Here is a 26,103-nt window from a genome sequence, read left to right on the forward strand (position 1 = left end):
GCGCGCGGACCCTTTAAGAAAGTTCACGGGGCGAGTTCATCAAAGTTTAAAAACTTGTCGTGCAGTAGGGAAAGGGGAAAGAAAGAGAGGGAGAGAGGACGAGGGAGAGTGGGGAAAGCCTGCCGGAGGCTGGCGCGCAGCGGCCCGGGTCGGGGCGAGCCCGCAGTGGGCGGCGGGGATTGGCTGCGCGTTCCCCCGGAGACCGCGAGGAGGGCGGGGGAGGGGGCTGGCCGGGCCCCAGCTGAGGCCGGTTCCGGCCCCCGCCCCCCGCCACCGCCCGGCGCCCGCCCCCTCCCCCGGCGCCCGCCCCCCGCCGCCGCCGCCGCCGCCGCGGGCGCACTCGCCGGTCGCAGTGAAAAGGCGGAGGCGGCGGCCGCTCGGGCTCGGCTCCGGTTCCGAGTTCCTCCCCCGCCGCACCCCCTCCCCACCTCCCGCACCCGCCAAACTTGATGTGACCCCAGCCCGACGCGGCGGCTGCCCCTCTCACCGCCCCGCGCGCCCCCCACCGCCACCCCGCCCCTCACTCCCGGAGCGCACCGCTCACCGCGCCCCTTCCCACCTCCTCGCCGGGGCCGGGCGCCGCGCTCGCCCTCCGCGTTCCCTTCCCCTCGCCACCCCCACCCCACCCCCCGCACCATGAGCAACCTGAAGCCGGACGGCGAGCACAGCACCAGCACGGGCACCGGCACGGGCTCGGGCTCCGGCGGCACTCTGGAGGAGGAGGTGGGTCTGCGGCCCCGGGACTTGTCGGGGTGAAGTGCACGCGGAGGTGGGCGGGGGAGAGGGCGCGCTGGGCCTCCCGCGCCGCGCGGGGCCGGTCTGGCAGTCGCTCCGGGCGCCTTCCCGCCGCTGCCCTTCGGTCGGGGAGGAGCAGCCCGTGTCCGGCGGGCGGGGGCGCGCGGCCTGGACTGCCCCGCCGGGCGGGCATTGTCTCCCCGCCCTCCCGGACTCGGGGCGGGCCGCGCGCCGGCCGCCGTCCGTGCGTCCCGTGGTGGGCGAGCCGCGCGGCGTCTGCCCCACGCCTGCTGCCCGCGCGTCCCTCGTTCTCCACTCTCGCCCGGCCCGCTACCTTCTTCCGAGGCGCTTCTCCGGTATGGCCCGGACTCCCGCCTCTGCTGGAAGGAACTAAGCGGGATTAGCACCGCGGGCGGGCGGCACCCTCACTCCCTTGCACTTTCCACCCTGACCCTCCCCGTGACCTTGGAGGCCGGGGCCAGCCGCCCGGCACCTTGGTTCACTACAACTGAGCAGTAGTCACGGGGGTTGGACGGGCTTTCTTTGCAGCCCCAGAACCTGGGCTTTGGCAAAGAGGTCAGCGGCCAGTAAACTAGAGTTGAGAAAGAGATGCCTAAAGATACTCCTTTCCCGGTTCTCCTCCCTCTGGTTTTGCCCCGCCAGGCAATCCAGGACCCCAGAGCTGGTCTGGGTGGGATTTTGCAAGGAGAGGCGACATTATCTTGACCGCTAGACATGTGCGAAAGAGGAGGGCGGGTGAGGCGGCTTCGTGGAATCAGCAGCAGCTGGGTGGTTACGGGGATGGCGAAATCCGGGAGGGTGTGTGTGGGGGGTGAGGTGGCGGATATAAGCCTTAGGGCTATGGGCGGCGAATGGAGACCAGGAGCTGGGCCGAGACAAAAACTGGTGTGGAAGGGGACAGGCTTTGCAGCTCTCTCCAAGGGCCTCTGGCCTGCTGTATCACTCCAGGGCTAAGAACCCTTCCTGCTGCGCCCTGGCAAGCCCTTGCCCAGGAAACCAAGGGCCAGTTATCCACCCTGAGCTCCCTTCCCCTTGGTCTGGGGGAGAAACCGCAGAGCCCCTGGTGGGGGCTGGTGTTGCTACCTCCCTCCAATGCAGTGGCCGTGGTGCCGGCTGGCCGTGCTATAGGTTTGGTGCAGAATGGCGGCGGTGGCCCACTGCTGGGCTGGGCTCCTCACTGTGGGAGGGATGGTGGGAGGGTCACACCACCAGCTCCCACTCTTAGTAATTCAGAGGCCTGCTGCTAGTCGGAGTCCACCAATGGCATGGCATCTTGAGAATCTAGGTCTAGATCTCACTTTTTTGGGGGGGAGGGGAAATATAGAGCTCTTGGCACTGACGGATGGCAAGGGAGGGCCTGACGTTTGTCCGCCAGTGTTGTGTGGGCTCCAGTGCAGTGGGTGGGGGGTGGCTCCTGAAGAACTTGTCCTCCTTGGACCTTGACATACCGACAGGCCCATGGCACTGATGGGAACCTTAACTCCGTCCTAACTCTACCTGGTTGTTGAGAATCTCCCCTGAGAGTTGGGGGAGGGTGACAAGGTTGCTGGTGTGTGTGGGATCTCTGCTTGGCTTCCTGGGAAGCTGGGCAAAGACCCAGAAGGCCACTATGCTAGATGGTTGACTTCTGCAGGGAGTTCGCCCAAGAGGCTGGGCTGACCCTCAGACCTACCCCTTTGAAGTGGGAAGGGTGAACCTTGTGGCCAAGCTAAATTCTTAGAGAAAGCATTTGAAGTATTGGTCACTTCTTTCTAAGTGCTTTTTCTGCAAGAGAAGGCAGAATCCTCAAGAAGTGAATCCCTGTGACTCCTTGAGGGTAGGGGTGGGTTACAGCACCGTAGTGGTTCAGGGAGTCAGTGCACCTGGTGCTGATGGAGGGGCACAGGCTTGTGTTCAGAGGAAGTCTAAAATTAAAGTTCTGGAAATCTCCTGGATCCCGGTGTCTGCTCTCATCAGGTAAGTGCAAGGATGAGCCCCCTCCCCTCATTAGACTTCTGGGCCAAGAGCTCTTCTGCTGAGGTTCCTTCTTGAATTGGTGGTTTGAGCTGGAACTGAATTCCCTCCCTTTAGCTTAGATGCCCCCATGGCAGTCATTTCTGCACCCCCAGGAGCCACCAACAGGGGAATCTGTGTTAGCAGGGATAGTTTACTCTCATGGCTGAACCAGGCTGGCTCTCAGAGATTAAGCAAAGCAAGCCTAGAAAACCAAGGAATCCTACTTGCCCACCAGAAGACCTCAATTCCTAAAGGTGTTAGGGTGCTGGAGAAAGGGGTATGTTGTCATGGTTCCAGAAGAGGGTATCCGTGGGGCTGCTCCTTTGCATAGCCTTGACTTGCCCTGCTTGGCCACCCTATGCCTGGGGGCTTCATCCCTGTCACAGACTTTAGGCTCCTTTACTGGACCAGGGAGCAGGATTACAGGTGAAAGATGACAGACTAGAAGGTAAGAAGGAGGAGGGGATGGGATGTTAAATGCAACGGTAGGTAGAATAAGGGGATAGCAGCAGGTGATGCAGTGGTGCCCCGAGAAGGTAGAGATCAGCCCTCCCTGAGACGTGGCTGGGCAGGAGGCGGTCGTCAGGCCTGTGCCGGTCAGAAAACGTTCCAAGAAGAGGGAATAGCAGATGTCAGAGGGAGCGGTGGATTGTGGAACCACTTGACCACCAGGAGTTTGCTAGGCTGCAGCAGTCCTGGGGGCCACGTTATGAAGAGTCTGCGACCATGCAAAATTGAGGGGAAATGGGCATTTTTCTGCCATTTGGAAAGGAGATGTGGTAGAAGCTATGATACCGTTTGAAAGCTAAGGAGGACAGCGATGATTAAGGAGAAGGTCCGCAGGGCAAGAGCTAAGTGTCCCTTTCAGTTTAGAGGCTATGACTTCACCCAGGTGGGTCATGGCTGGTGCCGGGAGCTCTGGAAGGTAAGCTGTGGAACCCCAGACCCAGGTATGCCTTACTGATTCTTCAGGCCTGGCTAGAGAGTTACAGTGTTTCTGGGGAGGGGTACAGGTGGTTTGAAAACATATTCTATTTTGAAAAAGGAGACTTTATAATACAAGGTAAAACTAAGTTACAGTAATTATTCACTGGGGGCGGGTGGCAGAGCTGAAGAGGGTAGTATTTGGAATCTTGGGTGGATGGAGTTCAAGTTCCTAAGAGTTAAAGAAGTGTTTTTGCCAGCCTAATGGGAAACTATAGAAAGGCAGGCATTAATGGCAGCCAGAGAAGCTACAGCTTGACCTGAGGGTCTTGATCCCTTGCTGCCCTCCCACCGCCATCTTTGCTTGTCCGTTGCATCTAATGTATCTGGGCCAGCGTGGCTGCTTGCAGGCCTGGCACCCTGGGCCCATCATGTGTCCTCTAATGGTCTCTGAGGAACCAGCCAAGTCCCTGGCAGGACGGGCCAGGGGTAGCACTCTAGATGAAGGCCCTTTTCTCTGCCATCAGAAACATCTGACTGGATCTGGGACATCTTGCTCTATAAGCCGTGTGTGTGTGAGGGAAAGGAGGCCCTTCTGGGCACTTACCTGCAGAGAGGACCCAGGGAGGTAGACCCAGGCCGATTCTCTAGGCTGGGCCCCTTTCCTTCCTCGGGGTTGTTGTGGATGTGACTTCTCTGCTCAAATAACGAATAGAGAGGCTGTCCTAATAATAGTAAGCCCATGCCCAGTATTCGTGCCAGGCGTTATTCGAAGTACCTTACCATTCTACCTCCTTGAACTTTCACGACAGCACTGTGAACTGCTTGCGCTATTGTCATCGCCACGTTGAATGAGGAATCTGAGACAAGAGAGGTTAAATAACCTTCACGTAGGGGCGCCTGGGTGGCTCAGTCGGTGGGGCATCCAGCTCAGGTCATGACCTCAGGGTCGTGAGATCGAGCCCCATGGCAGCCTCCGTGCTTCGCATTCTTTCCTTCTCCCTCTGCCCACCCCCCACGTGTGTGTGTGTGCACACGTGCGTTCTCTCAAATGAATAAACAAATAAAATCTTCTAAATCTTTCATGTAGCTAGTAAGTAGAGAAGTGGGGATTTGAACCCAGAGTTTGCCTTTAACCACACACGGTACCTGCTGTTCTGTTTTACATTAGGGTTTTTGATGAGGGTTGGGGGCCTTGGGGAGAAAAGGTCCTGCAGCTGAAGTTTTCGAGGCCTGAGCTTTGGGCGATGCTGTTCCAGGCTAGTCTCCGCTGGGCTGGGGTATCCGAAGACTGGTGATGGGAGCCGGCGGCCCTCGGAGGAGGAGCGTCTCATCACAGATACAGGGGTGAGACCAGACCAAGTCAGTCTCTACAGGCAGTACCCCCCTTGTTGCCTGTCCTGGGCTTACTGCTTTCGTCCCCACCGGCCCGCCCTGGTACCCTGCCGCTTTGGGCATCTTAACTAAAGAAATGGTACCCGCTCTAAAGTGACCGCCTGTCATTTTGTGTGTTGGGGTGGGGGTCATTCTGTCGGGTCTCCTCATCTCCTCCTTCCCTGCACGTGGGCAGCCTGGCTAGCTGATCCCGGTAAGAACCAGCTTCTAAATCCCATCCAGCATTTGGACATTCTGATTGCTTCTCATCGCCTCTCCAGAGAGGGGCTGGTGAGTACTCGAAGTGGAGTCAAGACAAAAAGCGTGGGGTGCCTTGCTTTTTGCTCTCATGCTGTCTATCCCATTGCGCCTCCAGACGGTCCTGAGAGCAAGAGGAGTCCATCCTACCTGCCCTGAGGGCTGGGCTCCTGGTCGGTGGCCTCCAACCCCTGGCTACCCAGAGCTGAACTAGAGTGCTGGTTTCTGGCACCACCCCGGGGCCCCCAGACTCTGCGGAGCCACTGGTTTTGGATAGCGATGACATCTGGTAACTTGTTTGTTTCTCTGCCATCGCCTGACCGTGGCTGCCTCAGAGGGGTTCTCACACCCCTGGCAAAGCCATGAGGCAGTGGAGCAGGGCCCATCACTATACTTCAGAAACCGTGTAGCTGTGAGGCGGGAGCTATAGATACCCCACAAAGCTCTGTATGCGGGAACCCCATCTACTCCCTGCCCAGGGATGGCATGGCCTCCTCCTTTCTGCTGCTTCCCCAGTTCTGTCCTTGGGTGGAAACGATATGGTTACCTCTGAGATGTGCCAAGGCTGACAGAAGAGCCAGCCCTTCTTGGAGAGTCTGCTGGTGGGTCCCATCTGTGTTGAGGGCCTCCAGAGTCTAACGGGCTGTGTGTACTGGGAGGGTCTGTCTCGGCCTCTCTGCCGTGGCCTTTAGTCATTTATGGCCCACTGAGCAGAGGCTCTTGGCTGTCACAAGCCATCAAGGCTGCCTGTATGGTTCTGAACAGGCTGGGACTCCCGGGGAGAAAGGGCCGGGCCTGACCTGGACGAGGCCATGGGACGAGTGTCGAGTACCTCGCTCCCTTCTGTGATTAGCCACCCTCCCCCTCCCCAAGTGGGTCTTGGGTTTTTACTGGTGGAGGGGGTGTCAGGAGAGGTTACTGGAATAGGACGTGGACCCTTTTTTGAGAACATGTGTTGAAGACTTGGAAGAACTTCTGCCCAGACTGGCCCTCCTTCTTGATGTGTGGTTGTGGCCATATCCAGGCACAGCTTGGGGTGTTTGTGGTCGGGGACCTCCAAGCCAGAATGCAGACCCTTGAAGCAGCTTCCATTCCCAAACAGAGATCCCTTCCCGACAGGAGCGTTATGTTAGGAAACGTGTCTTACGAGGCTTCATCTGCTTCCTTCAGGTAGTGGGTAGGCGTGGCACGTGCAGTGCTCTGTGTTCACAGTGGAATGACACTGGGTGGTTTCAGGGTTGGAAGTGTTGGTTTCGGACCTGGGAGAGGAATATAAGGTTCCCCTAGGCTCACACTTCCATGCGTGGGTTGGTGCATGGCAGTGGTGACTGCCGCGACCCTTGCCAGGCACAGGACTGAGCAATAAATCTGTGTTGGCTGACCACACGGCACCAGGAGGGACAGGGGAGGTGGATGGCACCGGAGGGAAGGAAGCCTTGCCTGGAAGGCCTCCGTGCTGGGGGCCCTGTGAGCCTGCCCCTTGAGTCGCCTCTGACAGCCTTGGCCCCTGGCAGTGTCTGGAACCAAATGGAAAACAGTCCCCCAGCCACAGCACTGAGTCTGCACCATGCGGCTCATGCAGCTCCGTTGCTTCCCTATAAATGAGGTGTAGGCTGTGCTCACAACAGGCTTTTTGACCAGGTCTGTCCCCGAGATGTTGTGCCTTCTGTTCCTGGGGCTAGAAGTAGCTTGGAGCATGGGGTCGGAAGCCCCAGGTCTATTCATACCTACCCCGGTCCCACCCTTTAGAGAACTTCTTACCACCCCAGCTTGGTTCCCCTGACCCCTCGACGTACACAGTCTGGACTCGAGGACACATTGCAGGCTGTAGGGGAAGTGCCTCAACTTCCCAGACAGCTTGGATTTTACTGCCAGCTCTGCCCCCAGCTGGCCCAACACCTGATCCCTGAGCTGGTTCTTCATCTGTAAAATGGGCCAGTACCGTTCTGCCTGTTACATCAAGGGACTGTCCGGCTCCTATGCTAGATGGTAAGTATGACAGACCTGGAAACCACAGAGTACTGCCCAGAGTGGGGCCTGAGAGCCAAACGCTGTGATTCGGGGCAGTAATTAGCAGGGCAGGCAGAAGGCTGTAGAACACATCCGAAGCCTGGTACTTCACACCAGGCCGGACTCACGGCATCGACGGCGTCCTAGGTGCGGGGAAGTTGGGCGGTGTCCTAGCCCGGGCGCTGAGCGGCCCAGAGCTCCTCAGAGGGAGCATGGGAAGCTCTGCATTTCTGGGAGCCTGTGTCTCACTTCCCATCCACTGTCTGGCTGTATCTGCTTGCTCTTTTTCCCCGTGTCCTCGTTCAGCCCTTATAAGTCCTGCGTCTGCGGGCCATGTCACCACATTCCATCCACCTCTCGTCAAGTGGCCCCACTCAGAGGGACTTCTTTCCCCTGGGAGGGGTAAGAGCGACCTGCTGGTGCCAGGCCTAGGCCTGGGACCCAGGGGGACCCCATCCCCCACCCTGCCCTCTACATCCATACACAGAAAACCCTGGCCACTGCGATCTCTGGGTGGGAGTGACAGTGACATGTGGGGGACTGCCCTGAGGTTTCTTTTTGGCAACTCCACCATTGCCCCAGGAGAGACCCCTCCCAGACCCCCAGGGCCTGGCTGCTGACTTCCTGCTCTGTCTCCTTCTCAATTCTCTAGCCCCTTTTTCACCACTTTCTTTGCCTTTATGCGGGCAGAAGGGGGTGCTTAAGCTCTGAGCTGATAGAGGACAGTGCCCAAGCCCTATCCTGAGACTCCGTCACCTTCTCCTGCTTCCTTGGTATCTTAACAAGGTGGAGCGTGAAGGGCCCTGTGGCTAGTGCATCCTTCCTCTTTATAGTTGAAGCCCCAGAGGAAGGCTGCAAAGCCACCTGCCTGGCTGGTGGCCGGCTGGGATTTCTACCCAGGCTCCCTGACGGTTGGTTTGAGGCTCTTTTTCTTTCGTTTCCATGTCAGATCAGCAGGTGCTTGGTGAGCCCGAATCTTCATTCTCAGTGGGATTTTGTCCCCTCGGAGCAGCCAGAGCGGAGCTGGGTGTGATGATGGCTGCCGCAAGCTTAGAAAGGACCTTTGGGGGCGCCTGGGTGGCTCAGTCCGTTAAGTGACGACCCTTGATTCCAGCTCAGGTCACGGTCTCAGGGTCCTGAGATCGAGCCCCTCAGCAGGCTCTGCACCCACTGCAGTCTGCTTGTCCCTCTCCGTCCCCCTGCTTGCTCTCGCTGTCTCTTTCTCTCTCTTTCAAATAAATAAATAAATAAATACATAAATATCTTTAAAAGAAAAAGGACCTTTAGTATCTTTTTTTTGTTTTAAAGATTTTATTTATATTTGAGAGAGAGAGCATGCGCAGAGGGAGAGGGAGAAGCGGCTCCCCACTGAGCAGGAAGCCCGAGGCAGGACTTTGATCCCAGGACCCTGAGATCATGACCTGCAACGAAGGCAGATGCTTAACCAACTGAGCCACCCAGGCGCCCCAGGACCTTTAGTATCTTTGTATCAGGAAAGCCATATATGGATGCCATGCAGCCTGTGGTTCATAAACTCCCAGGGTCTGGCTGGGGGGGGGGTGGATGGGGTGGCCTGGGCTTCCATTTGGACTTGGGGCTTCTGGGGCCACATGTGCCCAGCTGCCCTGTCTGAGGCATGTGTGTGGCCCTGTTCCGGCCCCAGCCTGCAAGTCAGCAGGGCACAAGGCTGTTCCCACTTAGCTGCTGGGACTCGGCAGTCTGTCTGTCAGTCTTCCTTTGACTTTCCTGGAAAGAATTCTGTTACGGACTAACCATGGGATCATCCAGTAGGACACTCCCCCACCCCACCCCGCCCCAAATCAACCTTCTGCGAGGGGCTATTTCTGCCCTCTTAGCTCAGAGGCTAAAGGCCACTTATTTCAGGTTGCCCAAGGCTGACCTGACTGGGGTCTGAGTAAGGGTGTGTGAGATCGAGGTCTGCGAAGGAGCATTGACTCACGAGCACCTGGGGACACGGGGGCTGCTTCTTGACATGCTGGTGACCACGAGCAACTCACTGGACCCCAGGCCTTGGTTTCCTCATCTAAAAATAAGGTTTCTTCCAGCTCAAAGAGCCTGCATTTCAGTTGCTTCTGAGGGCTGGGAGTCCGGGAAGGATGTGGGAGGGGCTTATGAGAGGCTTGTTTTTCCCTTTTTGGACTTCCCTCCCCCCCCACTCCGTTCCCTGCGTCGTGTTTTCCATCCGGATGACACCGGAGCTCACGCTGAGCTGCGAGTAGGCGGGGCTCAGAGCGAGCCCATCACTTGAGTAGTTTGATGGAATGGACAGTCGAAATAGTTTTTCCTTTCCAGACTGAATTCCAGCTTCAGAGATGCCACAGGATTGCTGCAAGAATCCATTTTCAAATGTCATTTTTATCTCTTTGGTAGGATGTATCTATTGCCCAGAGTCAAGTTTCCCTGGGTGTGTCCTTCCCTCGTCCAGCCCAGTGAGGCAGGATTTGCCTGGAAGGCAGGAGTCTGTCTCCTAGGGCAGAGTGTTGCTGGTGGACCCGAGGGGTTTATTTGGAGGTGGGGTGGTGAAGAGGTCAGGGGTGGCCCTGATGTTTTCCTCCCTCAGCATCCTTTGTGGAGAAAGGTCTGTCCTCTGGGCGGTTGGTCCCTGAAGTCCAGACAGGGTGCTGTCTTGGAAATTACAAGGCTGGAGTTCAGAAGTAGGCTGTGGCTGTCCTTCAGAGTTAAAGGGTAGAGGGCCCATGAGTATTCCACTGTTTTTGAGAGCGGTATTTACCCGTTCTGTCTCATGATAAAAGCTGGGACCTGTGGAGCCTGTCCTCTCAGCCGCAGTACCCTGCTGTGGCCCTTAACTGCGAAGCTGAACATTGAATGCTTGGAGTGAAGGGACTCTTGTGTCAGAAAGGTTGGGGCGAGTTGGAGCTACAGGGCCCTTCGCGTCAGGCCTGTCCCTCTCATTGCAGAGGAGGGCACACACATGGCGAGCGCAGAGTGGCCAGGCCCCAGCCTGAGTGTGGGGTCCTCTTTATTGGAGGAGGGTCCCCACTGACTCCTGCCCCAGTCCTGTGCCACGTGGAAGCGTTGCTCGGCTGTTTTCCTCTGTAGAGAACACCCATCCCCTCCTTGTCCCCCGACAGCCCCCTTCCCTTAACTCCCACATGGCCTCCGTGCGGGCTGGGTCCTCTGTGTGCCCTGGGGAGGAGGGAGACCTCTGAGCAGCCACTGTCTAGAGAGCTGGCCTGGGTTAGGGGCACTGAATGACGGGTCTGCCTGGAGGGGGGGAGTGTCCAGGACCAAGAGAGATGTCCGCCTGCACTGAGACAAACGACGAGTCCTGCCGAGAGGGCTCTCCTACAGAGGTCTGGCCTTGTTCTGAGGCTAATGCCTTGTGCGCCACTGTCCCCTCGCTCCTGAAGCCTTTCGTTTGATTTCCTTTATTCCGAACATCTGTAAACAAATGTCCGTTTGTCTGAAGGAAGAACATCAGACACACAGATATGAATGAGGTGGTCAGAGTCGCTGCTTCCTACTTCTCTTTAGAAGGTCCTCTTCCTCCGTGCCGGAGAGGGCTACAGAGGGCCGCAGAGGGAGAGAGACCTCCAGTATGAGGCCTGAAGGGGATAGCCAGGGACTCCAGGGAGCCTGTCACGTGGGGGTTAGAAAGTGGAATGAGAGGCTCCTTTTAGGGGATATTCCCTCCACAGGGGCCTCAAGAGTAATGCTGGGGGTGAGGGAGGCCCCTGAGAGATTGCCTTTCTCTGCCCCTCCCCTGGAGCACTGGGAGCGGAGGAGGTGAGGGCTCTTTCCCCCAGCACTGTAGGGTCCGTAGCGCGGAGCTAGACGACCTCAGGAAGTCTGACCTCCGGTGATAGCCTGTGGCCCAGACCTAGATGAGACTGGACTTCCTTGACCCTTGGCTCCCAGCAACTCGGGGGAAGGACAGGCCGCAGGACTTGCCTAAGGAAAGAGCAGCCTCAGGAGCCCCCAAAGCCGGATGGGGGACACAGTTGTGCCAAAGGCCATTCAGTTCCTCTAGGCAGGCGTGGGGCTGGCTGGGACCACCAGCAAGGCCAGGTCTGCTCCTGAGTATCAAGAAGGCCACATAGCCATGTCTGCAGTGTCCCGAATGGGCACACCTCTTCGGCCAAGTTCCATGTCAACATGGTACTTCTAGCAGGTTCCGCCAGAAGAGCTGTTCCTCAACATGGTTCTTCTTTCACGGACTTCTAAAGATTCTCCATACTTTCTCCACTTCTCCCTTAATATTCTCCCTACCCTGTTCCAAACTTACTTTCCAACTGGACTGAGGGCGTGGGTGTGATCCAGCACCATCCACCAGTACTTGCCATAAAGATGACCATCTTAGAAGGACCGTTGTTGCCTTCACGTTTTAGGATGCGTTGTCTGGATACTTCTGGAGAAACGGTGAGTNGAGAAGGGCCCAGGCAACAAGGTTGGTGCCTTCTAGCAGCCGGGATTGTGGGAACCACCCCTTCTGTTTTCTTCAAATACTTTAAGATGTTTTTGTGTTGAATTCCTGTCCTGAACGCATAGAGTAGGCAGGACATGGGTTCTTTGGTTAGTCTTTCTAGCTTGGCGTCAGCTCGTACTTAGTGCCTGAATCCTTGTCTGTACCCAACCTCTTTCTTGAATGTTGCACCCCATTACCATGAGGCTGGTGTCGGTGGTGGCACGGAAGGAGGGGTGTCCAGGGCCAGCCTGGGACACAGGACTAGTAGGTGAGGCCTTGGAGAAGGCACTGTGTATGTTTCTGTCGCTACAGTCCCCTAAAGGATCTGACTGTGCCGTCAGCTTGCTCTGTCACCTTCTTATTCTGAGCCTCGGTTCCCTCATCTGCAGAGTGAAGGTGTTGAACTAGCTGGCCTCTGTGGTGCCTTCCACCTTGGCTGTCCCCTCCCTAGGGAAGAGGGACACTAAAGAACCCGGTGACTACCTAAGGTTGACGCACCTGCATTCCCAGCTCCAGACTGACTTGGACCCAATCCAGACTCGCGAGGCAGCTTTATAAAGAAATGGCTCATGGCAGCTGATAGGGGAGGTTCTGTGCCGGTTAGTGCCGTGATTACAGGAACCCTCAGGGAACCAGCATGTCATGGAGCCTCTCCTACGTGCTGGGCAGAGGGGAAAGTGAGCTCTTCATCCTGGAGGTAGATGGTATCTGCCTTGTACAGACGAAGGACCTGAGATCTGGAGAGGTGAACCCACTTCCCCGAGCCAAGCGTGAAGCTGGGATGCAAATTCCGGTGTGACCGACGAGCGCCTGCTCTCTCCCCCACGTATGGTGTCACTGGGCCCTACTGGGCCAGTTCTGTCCCTGGCTGGGAGTTTCTCGTTTGGACGGACTGAGCTGCACAGAGACGGGGGTGGGGAGGGGGGTGGTTCAGATGCGGAGGCCTGACTCCAGGCTCGGTCGGGGACAGGGAAGCTGTGAGACTTGGCTCCTGTCTCTGGGGTTTTGTAGAGTCCGGCTGAAGGGGGTAAGTTTAGACTGTGGGAACAACAGAAGGCAGGGCGGCCTGGCCCCGTAAGACTTCAGAGGAAGAAAAGGGGAGTGAGCAAACAGAGGGACCCAAAAGATGAGTGCCCGTCAGTTGGGAACCAGGAAGGGGTGCGCTGAGGGGCGGCCCAAGCAGCTGCCTCGAGACAGGCCCATGGGGGCACTTGTTGGGGCCGGAGTAGTCGGGGTGGGGGCAGGACCGGATAGAGTTGGAAGCGGAGCAGGGGTGGGGGGGCCTCTGCAGCCTCTTGTCCTTTCCACGTGCAGCTGAGCAGCCGGCTAGGCTTACACTTCCTTCCACCTCTGGTTTGCTGGTTCCTTCCTGCTCTTCCCGCATCATCACTCCAGTGTCCTAAACAAGTACCTGGGGAAGGGACTGCCGACCGAACGGACACGTGGCAGCTCTTTACCTATCCGTGGGGCTAATGAGGCCACCTCAGTGCCACTCCTTCTGTCCCCACAGCAAGATGGATTGCTGGTGGCACAGACGGCTAAGTCAGCGTGCCCGGGTCTTACCCAGCGCGGCTCCCTTGTGAGCTAAGCTGCATGAGCCCTTTCTGGACCTCAGTTTCTCTATCTGCACAAGGCATCATCTGTCGGGGAGACTAGGATCGAGTGAGGACAAGAGAAGTAGTCAGGCTGGGATTCCTGTGACCTGGCAGATGGGGACCCACCACCTGATCCATAACTGTCTGACCTCAGCTTGCTTCCTGCGAGCTGGCCAGAGACAGGATGTCCGCCAGATCATAGCATTTTGGACACTTCAGAACCTAAAAGATGGAAACAGAGGAAAAGGGTCTTCTGGCCCAGAGGGAAGGCTGGAAACAGGGATCTGAGCTGGGAATGAGGGAAAGCTCCCCCATACTCACCCTCAACCCCACCCCCAGCCCAAGCAGGAAATTTTGTGCTGAGAACTTGCTATTTAAGGGGGCCTCTGGGGAGGTCTGGCCAGAAAGGAGCCATTTGAGGAAGGGTTTAAAATTAGCCTGGGTGAAACGGGTGGCCCCTGGGGAGAATTGAGGCAGAGGTTTCCGTGGGGCGGCTCCGGCTCTGTGTCTTTGACCAAAACCACATCCCGGGGAGGAGGGAGGAGGACTGATCCAGGTCCGTCCAGCAAGGCCCTGGCTGGGCTTGCACTCTTTCAGTCCATCTTTGGGGGGTGGGCTGGGTGCCCAAGTCCTGGCACCCAAAAGCAGCCTGGACGAGTGGCCAGGAGACCTGGGTTTTGAGTCCCAGGTCCGCTGCCTTTTAAGAACAAGCCGTGTGACCTGAGCACATCACTTCTGTTTGAGGGTTTACATGTAAATTAAAGGCCCTTTCATCAAAGGCAGAAAGGGTGTAGAGCACCCTTGTCCTCTGGAGTCTGGGAGCTGGGTTTACTCTATCTGGGCTTGGGCTGTCCAGTTCTTCCCAGGTTCCTCTGGAAGCAGGGCCGTGCCCGGGAACTGCAGAACTGCATACACAGGGAAGTGAAACGTGCAGAACCTTCACCCGGGGCCTGGAAGCAGAGGCGTGTGTGGGGAGGGAGAGGCAGGACCAGAGTGGGAAGATGCATCCGGAATGGTGAGGGCTTCTGCCTGGCCTGCTTCTTGTGCGAGAAACCTATGGGGAGAAGAAGCTCGTCCTCACCCACTCTTTATCAGCCACGGGCTGGGGGTCATTCTTGGTGTGGGCGGGGCTGGTGACACTGGTTACCAGCCGCTCTCTGGGCTGGTTTCCTTGGCCATTCCTTGCACTGCTGTTGAGATGTGTGTATTCGTTGGGTGTGTCTGTCTGTCTGTCTGCCTGCATTGGGTGTAACTTTGCCTGGCTGCTCAGGTTCCTGATTCAGGTCGTGGGAAGGGCTGTTGCCTGTGTTCAGGAGGCCAGCACTGGAGCGTGGAGGGTTCTTTGGTGCCTCTGGAGAAGGGGATGTGGCCACTGTAGGGCATCTAAATGCTATCAGGAATGGCCACATGGGGGTGGGGACAGTGGAGGCCCGTGAGCTTTCTCTTACAGCGGCAGGGATGACTTGAGAAGACCTATGCTTGGCTTGGTGATATGAGATGCAACTTGAAATCAGGAGTCAAGTGTATCGGGAAGCTCTGTGCATTTGGGTTTTTCATGCCTCAGCCACAGTTTTAATATGTCGTTTTAGCAGACTTACAAACGCTGGAAAATCCTCCCTCCCCATTCTAATTATTGGCCGACCTGGCCTTGCTGCTCGAGCGTCTGGTACCGGCAACATGTAACTGGCAGTGGTGACTTAGAGCGTCTGCCAAGCCTCTCAGGGGACCCCCCCCACCCGCAGTTCAGGGGGTCAGGTTTGGTCGGAGTCAGAGGATGGACACCTGGGGTCTAGGTCTGGCTTTACCACCAACTTGTAACCATGTCGAGGGCCAGGCTCATAACCGAAAGCATGTCTGCCTCGCTTGAGGCTGATAAGATCCTACTCGTTCTTCAAAACCCAGCAGAACTGTTCCACATGACTCCTTGGCCAGGTCCCTTATTCAGTAAGCACTTAGTACGGCACCATGCTAAGAACGGGGCCTAGAGGCAAGAATACAACGTAGGCCCTGCCATTGAAGAGCCTCTGTCTAGTGTAGGAAGCACTAGAAGAGGGATGTGAACATGCCAGGCCCTCTGTTGAAATCACTCCAGGGTGTGGCGTGGCCTAAGACTTGGGATCCGTTTACATCCCTGCGTCTTCTCTAGACCGGGCAGAGCCTCTCAACCAGGGCTCCATTGGTACCTTCTGAAAACTGTATACATTTTGACTTGTCTAATTTTGGGGGTGAGACACTGGAGCTTTCTTGAAGTCTCAGGGATCCTTGATCTGTGTGCTTATCACGCAGGGCTCTGTCCTCTGGCCGCTGTTCAGTCCGTGTACAGAGACACTCAGCAGGTGCTTGTTGAATCACCTGTGGGATGAACGCAGAGAGAGCAAAGTGTACAGAAAGGACTTTGAAAAGTGAAATGCTATGAAACTCCCAAGTGTTCATTTGCCTCGGCCTCCAAAGGAAGCCCAGGACATACGGAATCCCTCCTTCGCCTCTGGGAGGATTCCTGTTCCTTCCTGAAGGAAGAGCCGTTATCCCTGTCTATTGTGGTCTCTGTCCCCCAGGTCCGGACACTCTTCGTCAGTGGCCTCCCTGTGGACATTAAACCCAGAGAACTCTACCTGCTCTTCCGGCCGTTCAAGGTGAGTCTAGACCCAGCCACCTGGGGGCAGAGCCTTGGCCGGAGGAGAAGTATCAGGAATGACTCCAACCTGGATAGGGCAGCAGGAAGCCAGAGGACAGTGTTTCAGAAACTGTGATCGCGGGGTGCCAGGGTGGCTCAGCCGTTAAGCAGCTACCTTCGGCTCAGGTCATGATCCCAGGGTCCTGGGATCGAGCCCCACATCGGGCTCCCTGCTCAGTGGGAAGCCTGCTTCTCCCTCTCCCACTCCCCCTGCTTGTGTTCCCTCTCTCGCTGTGTCTCTCTGTCAAATAAATAAATAAAATCTTAAAAAAAAAAAAAGAAACTGATCGCAGCCCTGGCTCCCTGTCCTGGTGCTTCTCGTCCATGTGTTGCTCTTTTCCGATTGCCTAGCCCTTTCTGAGCCTCTCTTTCCTCATCTGTAAAGTGGAAACGAGAGAGAAGCCCAGTAGACTTGGCCATATAAGGAATCTTTGCGATTCAGTGTAGACTTTTCAGTTTAAGTTTTGAGAAAACTTGACAAGGTAGGGTCTGTCCTTCCAGATTACAAGTGAGCGGAGCAAGCGGGAATTTACGCATGAAATGATGAATGCTGCCGCATGATGCCCGCCCCGCGTGCTACACCATGTGATAGGGAGCACAAGGGCAGAGGGCGCACATCAGTAGTGGAGGTCAGGGTGGTGGACATTGCGGGGGGGAGTGTGAGAACGGTGCAGCCGGGAGCTGAAGAAGGGGGGCTGGGATAGCACAACAAGGCTTCTGACCTTGCCCGTCATGACCACCTCTCTCTGCAGGGCTATGAAGGGTCCCTGATCAAGCTCACATCGAGACAGGTAATTTCTCTCCAGAGTTTGTTTTCCTCCCAGCCCAGACCGACTGCTGAACTTGGACCTGTGCCTGCTGCCTTTTCCTCATCTTAAGGCATCTGGCAGCTGAGACCTGCTCCCTCTCATCCCGTTTCTGTTCGGGGCTGGTGTAAGAGCGGCCTCCACAGCTCCCCTGTCCTTACCAGTCGTCTCCCGGGCCTCCCCCTCTGGCTTTTGAGAAGCCACAGCCTGGCCCCAAGGCTGAAGAGCACAGACATGGTGGCTGTGCTCTGGTTCCTGATGGCCCGGTGGGGGCCATTTGGGTTCTGGAGTGAACTTGCCAGAATGAAGTTGGAGAAGTTTTCAACCTATTGCCCCTTGACTGAACCTGGAGCCTTCTCATGTCCTTGATTCATTGGTGTCCCCTTTCTTGCTGGAGAAAACACTGGAACTTGCTCTTAATTACCTGTATGCATTTTAAAAAAAGATTTACCAAAAGCGTGATGTCTGTGTAACGTGGGGAATAAAGCTTTGTGGGCACCCTGTCCCACAAGTGGAACCTGGATGGGAGACTCGCTGCCTGAGAAATCTCTGTTCCAGCTAAAATAGGGAGCATATAGACAAGAAGTTGTTTTTTTGTTTTGTTTTGTTTTGTTTTTGGGGGGGAGATGGAGTGTTGGGAGAGATGCAAGGGTGTTCTCTCTTTTTCCTACTAGCCTGTTGGTTTTGTGATCTTTGACAGCCGAGCAGGAGCAGAAGCAGCCAAGAATGCGTTGAACGTGAGTAGACAAACAGGGCTTTCTCTGACCCACAGACCTCTAGGCAACGAGGATTCCTGTTCTACCTCCTGCAAACCTTCCCCCACTCCCTGCCCCCCAAAAAAGGGCCTACGGGATTTCGCAGCCATTCCGGGGCCAAGTCCCTGGCTGCACTGTGTCAAATGCCACTACTCACAAGGTCCAAGCAATGTGTCCTCTGTCTTGTCCCCTGCATGGGTTCTTTTAGGCAAGAGCATTTCCTTTTTTTTTTTTTTTTTTTGATTTATTTATTTGAGAGAGAGCACAAGCAGTGGGGGAGAACCAGGGGGATACGGAGATAGGCAGATTCCCTACAGAGCAGGGAGCCCAACTCAAGGCTTGGTCCCAGGACCCTGAGATCGCAACCTGAGCCGAAATCAAGAGTCAGACGTTCAACCAACTCATCACCCAGGGACCCCCTAGGCGAGCTCTTTTCTGGGGCCCTTCTGTACCCATTGCAGTGGACAGTCTGGTCCTACAAAGTCTTTTCCTTCCATTCCTTCCTTTCTCTTGTAGGGTATTCGCTTCGATCCTGAGAACCCACAGACCCTGAGGCTAGAGTTTGCCAAAGCCAACACTAAGATGGCCAAGAACAAGCTAATGGCTACACCCAATCCCACCAACGCTCACCCCGCCCTAGGAGCACACTTCATCGCACGGGACCCCTGTGAGTGGTGCTCAGAGCTGTCGTTTGTTGTCCTTTTACTTGGACCAAGCTGGGGGCCCGAGTGAAGTTGCATACAGAGGGAAGACATCGAATTGTCACTGAGGGAGTTGGTCCTTCCCAGGAGACTTCTTCTGTCCACAGCCACTTGTCTCTAGGGTCCCTTCTTCCCCCGTAGCCTTTGCTGGACTGCAGACAGACTGAGCTCCTGAGCTGTCCGTATCACCTGACTCCGTTGACACCGTCTCTGGGTTCTCGCGGTTGAGATGGGCAGAGGCCTATCTGAGGGATCCTTGAAGCAGATAGGATGCGCACCGTGCCAGGTCGAGTTAACAGGGCTTGTTTCCCTGGTCTTAGGGTCCTCGAGGGAAGTCTGGCCTCAGCGGGGAGCTTAGATAGGTCCCCTTCTCTGTTTGGAATGGGGTAGTGGAGGGAGAGACCCATGCTCTGACAGCGGGCTGTTGTCTCCCGTTGCAGATGACCTTATGGGGGCTGCTCTGATCCCCGCATCCCCAGAGGCCTGGGCCCCCTATCCTCTGTACACCACAGAGCTAACCCCAGCCATCTCACCTGCGGCACTCACGTACCCAGCTGCCACCGCCGCCGCCGCCGCTGCCCTCCATGCGCAGGTAAGCCCCTCCGGGGAGAGGCGCGTAGGGGACGAAGGAGGCTCTGAGCTGGGCCACGCATGCCTCCGGAGCCACAGCGGGACTGCTGTCTTCCATGACCTTGTCTTTAGGGTTTGGGATCAGACGGGAGGGAGAGGATTAGCCAAGAGGCCACATCAAGGACCCGCGGCAGACCGCGAGTGCTGAGAGAGACCCAGCGTGGTCCCACCACCCCCTGAACACCTGCGGGCAGGCACCGCACCGCGTTCTGCCCATGGCGACAGAGCCCCGATCCCAGTCCCAACCTGCGTGTGGCCTCTGGAGCCAGGCCGCCTGCCTCTGCCTCTCTGGTCTTTATAAACTTCAGAACGCTTTTGAAGGTTCTGTGTCTTGACTTTTTTACTGTCTGGAAGAATGAGAACGATATTCTCTGCCTCAGGGTTGTTGTGAGAATGACACGTTAGCAGCACGTGAAGTGTTAGCACGGCAGCTGGAACGTCCTGAGGGCTCCGTGAGTGTGTGCGCTGGTTTTCACGAAGCCTGGACGCTCTGCGTGGTGCACCTGGGCTGGGGCAGGAAGGAGGGAACAGTCCTTTCTTGCGGAGAGTTGGGGCGGGTGGTGCTGGGCCAGGAGGGCCCCAGGCACTGTGGGGCTTTGTGCTTGCCAAGTGCCATGGCAGATGCCCGAGAGGCCAGCGAACCGTGGTCCGTTCTGGTCTGTCGCCAGGAGGACACACTGCTGGGCGTATGGACCGGTCGCCACCAGCAGCACAGGGAGGCTGAGGAGCGACGGCAAGCCCACTCTGGCATGTGATCAGTAGACTGAGCAAGAGCTGAGCCTTGGGAAGAGCAACCCGGCCAGGCGTTCGGCTGTTGACGGAGGTGGCCGGGCCAGGACAGTAGGGCAGGAGGAGGAACTGGACGTGAGAAGCCAGGAAGGGAGCGTTCACAGGAACCAGAAGCTGAGGTGGGAGAGGCTGGGGGCTCTGCCCAAGGGAGGACTGAGTGCACGTCTGTCTCCGGTCGTCTGAAGGGCTTAGTGACATCTGGGTCCTCCCGGTCCCGAGGTGGAAGGTGCAGACTCCCCGGCTGCTACCCTCGCGGGCTGTTTCCTTCAGTGGGGGAATTCTCCTCGGCCACGGCCACTTTAGATGATACTGAGGGCAGAAGCGTGGTTAAACTTGGCGCTGTTCCCGGCTGTGCACCACGAACAGCTGGAAAATTGATCAGGGGATAGGAAGGTGGTCAGGATCCTTCCCTAGAGGGAAATGTTTGGGTATTTACCACACACCAGGGTCTGTGGTGAGCCCGGAAGACAGTCCTTGTCCTCTGTGAGCTGGCAGCATGTGGAAGGCTGGCAGGAGTCCTCCCGGCCAAGCAGGGACTTTCACGGCAGCAGCCCTGCGAGGCCTTGCTGGCCTCCTTGCCTCCGGTCCCAGCTTGGCCACCGTTGGGTTACCTGATCTTCTGCAGGTGACTTCACCCCTGGGCCTCCGTGTGTCCTCGTCTGTAAAACGAGAGGGCAAGACCAGATCAGGTGCAGAAGGTCTACCCCATCTGCTCTGAGATGCTCGGCCATGACGATGGTGAGGCAGAGGTTGGGAGCCAGAGACGTGTGTCAGGGGGATAAGGAGAGGCGCCTCTGCCCTTTTTTGGGGTGGCCCCCCAGCCGGCTGGGAGTGTCACGCTACAGCCTGTCCTTCAACTCCATACTGCAGGGCTGTGTGCCCTCTGGTTGTTGTCTTCCTTTCCAGCCTCCTCTCACCCTGCCCATTGCCCAGGGGCTCCAACTCCAGTCCGGCTGCCTCAGTCCAAATCCTGGCTCTTTGAACACTTGTGTGACCTTGGGCAAGTTACTTAACCTCTCTGTGTCGCCATTTCTTTGGAATGGTGATCATCATACCTACTTTATCAGTGTTTGTTTTGGGCCTGTCACTACAGAGGGAGAGCTCGAGAGGTGTCAGTTATCAGTTACACTTACTGCCCCCTCGTTTCTCTCTGAGGCTGGAGGTTGGGTCTCAGTTCCTGTGTCTGGCCTCCCTGGGAAGGGGATGAAGGCCACCACAAAGGATAATGGCATTTTTCAGGAGGCAGGCTAATGACAAGGGATTGGATCTGTAGTAACTAGTTCTGTCCCTGCCACTCGACTGCTCTGGACATCCGTCTGCACAGCAGTAAGCCACCCTGTCTGGACCAGATGCACTCGTAAGCACGAGAGCATTTTCCAAGTAGTAGTATTTGTGTGTTTACCTTCCAAGAGCTCCCTCCTTGTCCCCTGACAGCGCTGCCCAGAAGTGGAGGCTGAAAGTCCTCAATAAAGAAAGTGGACGCTGTTGATCCCAAAGGCGGTATTCTGAGCGCGGAACAACAGCATTGACTTTCTGTGCTTGTGGGCAAGGAGGTGACTTGGAGAGAAAGTAGTAGCAAAAGGGGGTGCAAAGCAGTCCTTCCTTTCTCTATCCCAGCATGCGCACCCCGACTGCATGCCCCCCGCCACCAGCCCAGCCTCTGCTGAGGCATCCGTGTGGGGCCACAGGGCCCAGACCTGCAGGAAGGGGCTTGCAGATGGCTCAGTCCCACTCTGGGCATGAGGCCATCTTGTTCGACCTTCTGGTTCTCTTCATAGAAGCTTCCCCTTTAAGAGGGTGAGGCATGCAAGAGGTATGGGTGGCGGGGGCACTCTGGGGTCCGGAACATGCCTAAAAGCAGGGGTTCTCTGTGTCCCTTGCATCCCAGGGTCCTCCCAGACTGGACTTCATTTTCCACTTTCACCTGAGGACGTGGGGGTCTTTGACCGTGGCTCGTTTCCCCTCTTCCACTGGCTCACCGCTTACTGGTGATCTTAATGTTACATGAACGCCCTTGCCTCTATTTTCTGATCTGTATAATGGACATGATAAGGTTCTCTCTTCCCTTTGCTTATTATCCTGTTCCCCCGAAAATGGCTACTTTGATCCTCAGGCTTGGTAGGGTGCGCGTGTATAAGATCCATAAATGTGGATCTTTTATTATAAAAGTTATACATTTGATCTTTTCAAAGCTTACGTATTAGCCCGTTTCCCGTCGGTAAATGTAGAGCTACGTTCTGGCTGTGTGGCAAACCCACCGCTGTGTAAGTGCGTCCAGCTCCCTGTCGGTGGTGCGTTAGGTTGTAGTGCAGTTGTCTGTGTGGATAGGCCGCGCTGCAGTGGACGCCCTTGTCCGCCCTGCGTGCCTGTCCTGCTGGTTTTCCTTATCACACATTCCTAGAACCATGACAAGGTCAAAGTGTAGGCATGCCAACCAGAGCGTTCCTTTAACTGACTTTCTGATGAGTGAGGCGCCCCTATTTCTTGGCTGTTCCTGTTTCTTCTCATGTGGAGTGATTGCTCTGTCCACCTCCTGGTTGTATGTTCTCAGTCCGTCCCAAGATCTGAGAGACGACAGAGCTCATGTGCCCCCATGCCCCTTGGTTTTGATGCTGCCCCTCTTGGAGCCGGGCATTCTAGATGCCCACGGGCCTGTCCGTGTGCGGTGGCTTCTCAGGACCCGCAGAACCCCTGTGAACACCTGGAGGCCTCTTGTTCTGAGCTGGGGCAGGAGGGGACGGGCCTTCTGTAGAGCCCGCGCCAGCCTCTCCCGGCTGAGGAAGTGCACGGGCAGCCCCTCCAGTATGTTCTGTCCGCTCGGAGGGCACATCCGTCCCAAGCTCAGAAACGGGGGCTTTCTTCTACTTCCTCCCCAGGGAGGTGGTGGCTCATCTCAGGCTGGGGGGAGAGCTGCTGCTTTGGAGGCTGAGTTGCAGCACCTAGTGGGGAGAGTGGGGGCCCCCACGAAGCAGGCTTGCCAGTGGAGCCCCTTAAGCAACCGCGGAAAGCCTCGGCTTCCCCCGTTACGAGAGTCCGAGGCCTCCGAGTCTTTCCCATGCTAACCGATGCTCGCGCCTTGTCCAGCCCTGCGAGGCACCCAGCTGGCCGGACTTCTTGCTGCAGGGCTGCAGCAGTCGGAGGCCGGGTGAGGGGCGGTGGTCGCAGCGGGGGGCGGGGGGGATGCGGGGTGTGGTTGCTGGCTGGATCGGGCTACAGGCTTGGCTGGTAGCCACCATGCTGGTTTCCTCAGTGTCCCTCTCTTGTGGGATGAGCTCTGTGTCCAGCCACCCTTCCAGGAGAGTTCATCCCACAGCTCAGCCAGGGGGAGGGGAGGCGTCCCCCTCGGCTGTCAGCCGGGAGGGGAGGGAACTGCTTCCAGATGTGGTGGAGGCAGGAAAGAAGATAGTGGCCTCTGGCGAGAAGAGGCGCTTGACCTTTTTCTGTGAGACCTTTTTCTGTGAGGTATGGCGCTTAAGGTGGTTCTAGCGGTCCGGGGTCTGCTGTGTCCTGTTGAGAGTGGTGCCACATCCTCGGAGCCCAGGGAAGACTCTGGTATTGGTCAGGTGGCCTAGGACCTGCTCCTGCTGTCTGCCAAGTGTCCTGCGTTTTAGGGTCACAGCCTTTGACTTGCCGCTGAGCCTGTGGTGACCAGAGTCCTGGGGTGTACAAAACACCTATAATTTGAAGGAGACACGGGAGTTCTCAGGAAGCTTCCAGCAGCCCCTGGATGACCTGGCATTGCTTGTTATCTTCTTGCTTAGAGGGGGGATTCCAGGCAGCCAAGTGGGAAACTGAGTCCACTGTTGTAGCGTCGAGAGCGTGGTCTGTGTGGCCAGCTGCTACTTTTTTCTACGCCGGCTCCTGTGTGCTGTCCCTTCCTTTTCTGAGGGGACCCCGGGCCCCCCTCTCTGGGCACTCCGCCCCTTGCCCCCGACTTGTCTTGTGATGCCATGTTTGCCCACCACTCCGAGGCAGCCAGGGGTCAGGCCACGGCGGGCATGCTGTCTGAAACTGGGGCAGGTGGCCTCCCTGCAATCTTGGCGTGGCACCCCGTGCAGCTCACCGCCCAGGCGACGGGCCTGTGGAGAGGCTGTACCTAGAAGGGGAGGGGGCAGATCACTTCCTGACCGTCTCTGGGCATCCTGCTCTGGGGTCACTGCTCCGTAGGGCCTGGGCGATGAAGTGGCTGCCAGGGCCTCACTGGAGGGCTCAGCTGGCAGGTTACAAATCTCTAGACTTGGGAGGCTGATAATGGAGGGAACAGAGGGATGGAAAGGGATGGAAGTATCCGCTGGGTTGCAGCCCTGGCTTCCTTGGAGAATCCTACAAGGACAGGACCAACGTCTGGGAGTCATACCCCTTGGAGGCCAGGGCAGCTTTGGTTTCTCAGACGTCTGTAAGCTGTATCTCACCTAATCCTCACCGACGCCCACAAGGATCCTCTCTCTCATCTCTGTCCTGGGTCTGGATGAGGGCGCTGAGACAGAAGGAAGCCGAGCGAAACTATTAGGTTCATTCTCCCAGCGTCAGGCATCCTGCGTGCTCCCAGTTCAGGGGGAGGGCGGGTCGCTGGCGCCAGTGCCCCCGCTGCCGAGACTCCACCTGGGTCACCCCGGCGCGGTCACATCGGGCTTAGCGGAGCGTAAAACCCCTTCGTAGTGGTTCCCTCGCTTGAACCTCAACCCTGTGGAGGAGGCCGGTCAGGTGGCGCTCTCCCGTTTTCAGGATGAAGAAACCGATGCCTAGAGGTGAGTAGCTGGCCCGGCGTCTGCCAGTCAGTGACAGAAGCAGGACTGCAGCAGGGACGCGGATGGCTCCCCAGGCACGAGAAGGGACTGCACAGCTAGCTGCTGACGTTGGCTTCTCTTGCAGGTGCGCTGGTACCCTTCCTCTGACACCACCCAGCAAGGATGGAAATATCGTCAGTTCTGTTAGTTCTTCAGTAAGTGCTGGCCCAGAGGCCCAGGAGGAAGAGTGTCCGAGAGCCTGGCTTCCCGCGGGGCCACGGTTCCTCCCTGTGCCCGAGCCTGGCAGCTCCCTGGAGCTAGGCGCCCACCTGAGCTGGTGCGCGAGGCACTCTGGCTGGTTTCTCCCCTTCTCCTCCCACCGTCACCCCCTGCCGTCCGTCTTGCAGCCTGTCATGAGGGCCAGGCCCGGGTTCTGCTCCAGTCCCACCCCTCTGCTCACGGCCACCTCTCTCCCCTCCCTCCAGGTCTTGCCACCACAGCTTGAAGCCCCTGCCCCGCTGGGGAGGAAGCCGCTCTGAGCTTCCACTGCCCCCAGGCGGCCTGTGGAGAGCTGCTGCTTCCTTCCAAAGACTGTGAATTTTAAGCCTGACTCAGTGGACTGCTTCCTGTTTCCTTTCTTCCCTTCCTCAGCCCTGTCCTTCCCCAAAGCCTCTTGCCAAGGCCTCCCGGGAGGATTCGGGGGCCTTCTTGCGGGGATACCCAGCCCCGGCCCGGAGGTCTCGCTGGGACTGAGCAAGGCCTGACCTCCGGTCCAGACTTGCTGCTTCCATAGCTCCACCTCAGAGAAACGAGGCATTTAATTTTGCATGTTTTCTGGCATGAATTAAGACACTTAAACTGTGTATATGTGAGTGTACAGTTTGTTCTCACATTGTGTCACCATAGCAACAGGTCCTGGCCACCAGTGGTTCATCATTCCCCGTCCCTCTCTCCACACCCTCCCCTCCAGCCCCCTGCTTCAGCGAGGACCGAGCCCCGCAGCTCGCTCCACCCCGCGCCCAGGGCCCCCCACCACTCCCACACGCTTCCAGGCCCAACAGCAGCGACCACCTGACAGAGGTAGTGTTTTCTTTTTCATTTCAAATCCGGGTCCTCCGCTTCCTCCTCCTAGAGGGGCCAACAACTGCTAAGCAAATCCTCTCTCTGCCTGGTTTGCTTGCCTCTCCACAGTGCACCCACCCCTGCCTGTGCTCCTCATTCTTCCCGAACTTCAGAACCAACCAAAAAGTGAGAGTATTTTTGTACCCTGTGTAACAAAATATTTATGCATCATAAAGGATTTTTCGTGTGCGTGTGCAATTAATTATTAAAGAGATCTTGTTCGCCTTGTCAGATAAGTTTAATGTTTAGTTTGAGGCATGAAGAAGAAGAGGGTTTCCATTCTCCAGCAATGAGCCTTTGTGTCAGGCGTTAGTTTCAGAAAAATGAAGGAAAAAAAATTGTGCAATTTTTTTTTGTTGTTTCGTGGGCACATCAGGGCTTTGCCTTTGGCCACAGCTGTGGCTGTCTTGACGTTTTCAGACTTGGGAGACGAGGTGGCTGTTGTAATTGCTGATCCTGTGAGAATGTGAAGTTGGATAATATATGAAATGCAAAATAAAAAGTCATCCAAAGTAACTGCTCTCTGACCTTTGCTTCCAT

At 56.8% G+C, this 26,103-nt stretch overlaps 2 protein-coding genes across 7 annotated transcripts in view; one reads left to right on the plus strand and one right to left on the minus strand.

Moving 5' to 3' along the window:
- Positions 1-355: 355 nt before the first annotated feature.
- RBPMS2 (RNA binding protein, mRNA processing factor 2) lies at positions 356-26,075 on the plus strand. Of its 5 annotated transcripts, none has more exons than XR_005838160.1 (8): positions 358-723; positions 15,915-15,992; positions 16,786-16,824; positions 17,514-17,576; positions 18,111-18,261; positions 18,736-18,887; positions 24,440-24,586; positions 24,927-26,075. XR_005838160.1 is itself a non-coding variant. In XM_040643122.1 (8 exons), the coding sequence occupies exons 1-7, from the start codon at positions 637-639 to the stop codon at positions 24,647-24,649; spliced, it is 633 nt and encodes a 210-aa protein (XP_040499056.1). In that variant the 5' UTR covers positions 359-636; the 3' UTR covers positions 24,650-24,656; positions 24,927-26,075. The 5 variants fall into 5 exon arrangements, 4 of the variants coding, with proteins under 4 accessions (XP_040499054.1, XP_040499057.1, XP_040499055.1 ...); XM_040643122.1 differs by lacking the exon at positions 24,440-24,586 and adding an exon at positions 24,587-24,656 and having other exon boundaries at positions 359-723; XM_040643120.1 differs by lacking the exons at positions 24,440-24,586; positions 24,927-26,075 and adding an exon at positions 18,998-19,245 and having other exon boundaries at positions 356-723.
- ZNF609 (zinc finger protein 609) overlaps positions 19,350-26,103 on the minus strand; it is a 258,912-nt gene continuing 252,158 nt past the window's right edge. For both annotated transcript variants that reach the window (XR_005838159.1, XR_005838158.1), the window contains one exon: positions 19,350-20,373. The gene's annotated coding sequence lies outside the window, so the exon portion shown is untranslated. The remainder of the gene's footprint in view (positions 20,374-26,103) is intronic.

This window comes from Ursus maritimus, unplaced genomic scaffold, assembly GCF_017311325.1.
Source record: "Ursus maritimus isolate PB19 unplaced genomic scaffold, ASM1731132v1 scaffold_27, whole genome shotgun sequence".
Lineage (NCBI taxonomy): Eukaryota > Metazoa > Chordata > Mammalia > Carnivora > Ursidae > Ursus > Ursus maritimus.

Excerpts from the sequence above, each read along its gene's own strand:
- RBPMS2 (XM_040643120.1), top strand. The coding sequence starts at position 637 with ATGAGCAACCTGAAGCCGGACGGCGAGCACAGCACCAGCACGGGCACC. Across the intron at positions 18,262-18,735 it reads CTTCATCGCACGGGACCCCT|ATGACCTTATGGGGGCTGCT; the intron begins GTGAGTGGTGCT and ends CTCCCGTTGCAG. Across the intron at positions 18,888-18,997 it reads CCGCTGCCCTCCATGCGCAG|GGTTTGGGATCAGACGGGAG; the intron begins GTAAGCCCCTCC and ends CCTTGTCTTTAG.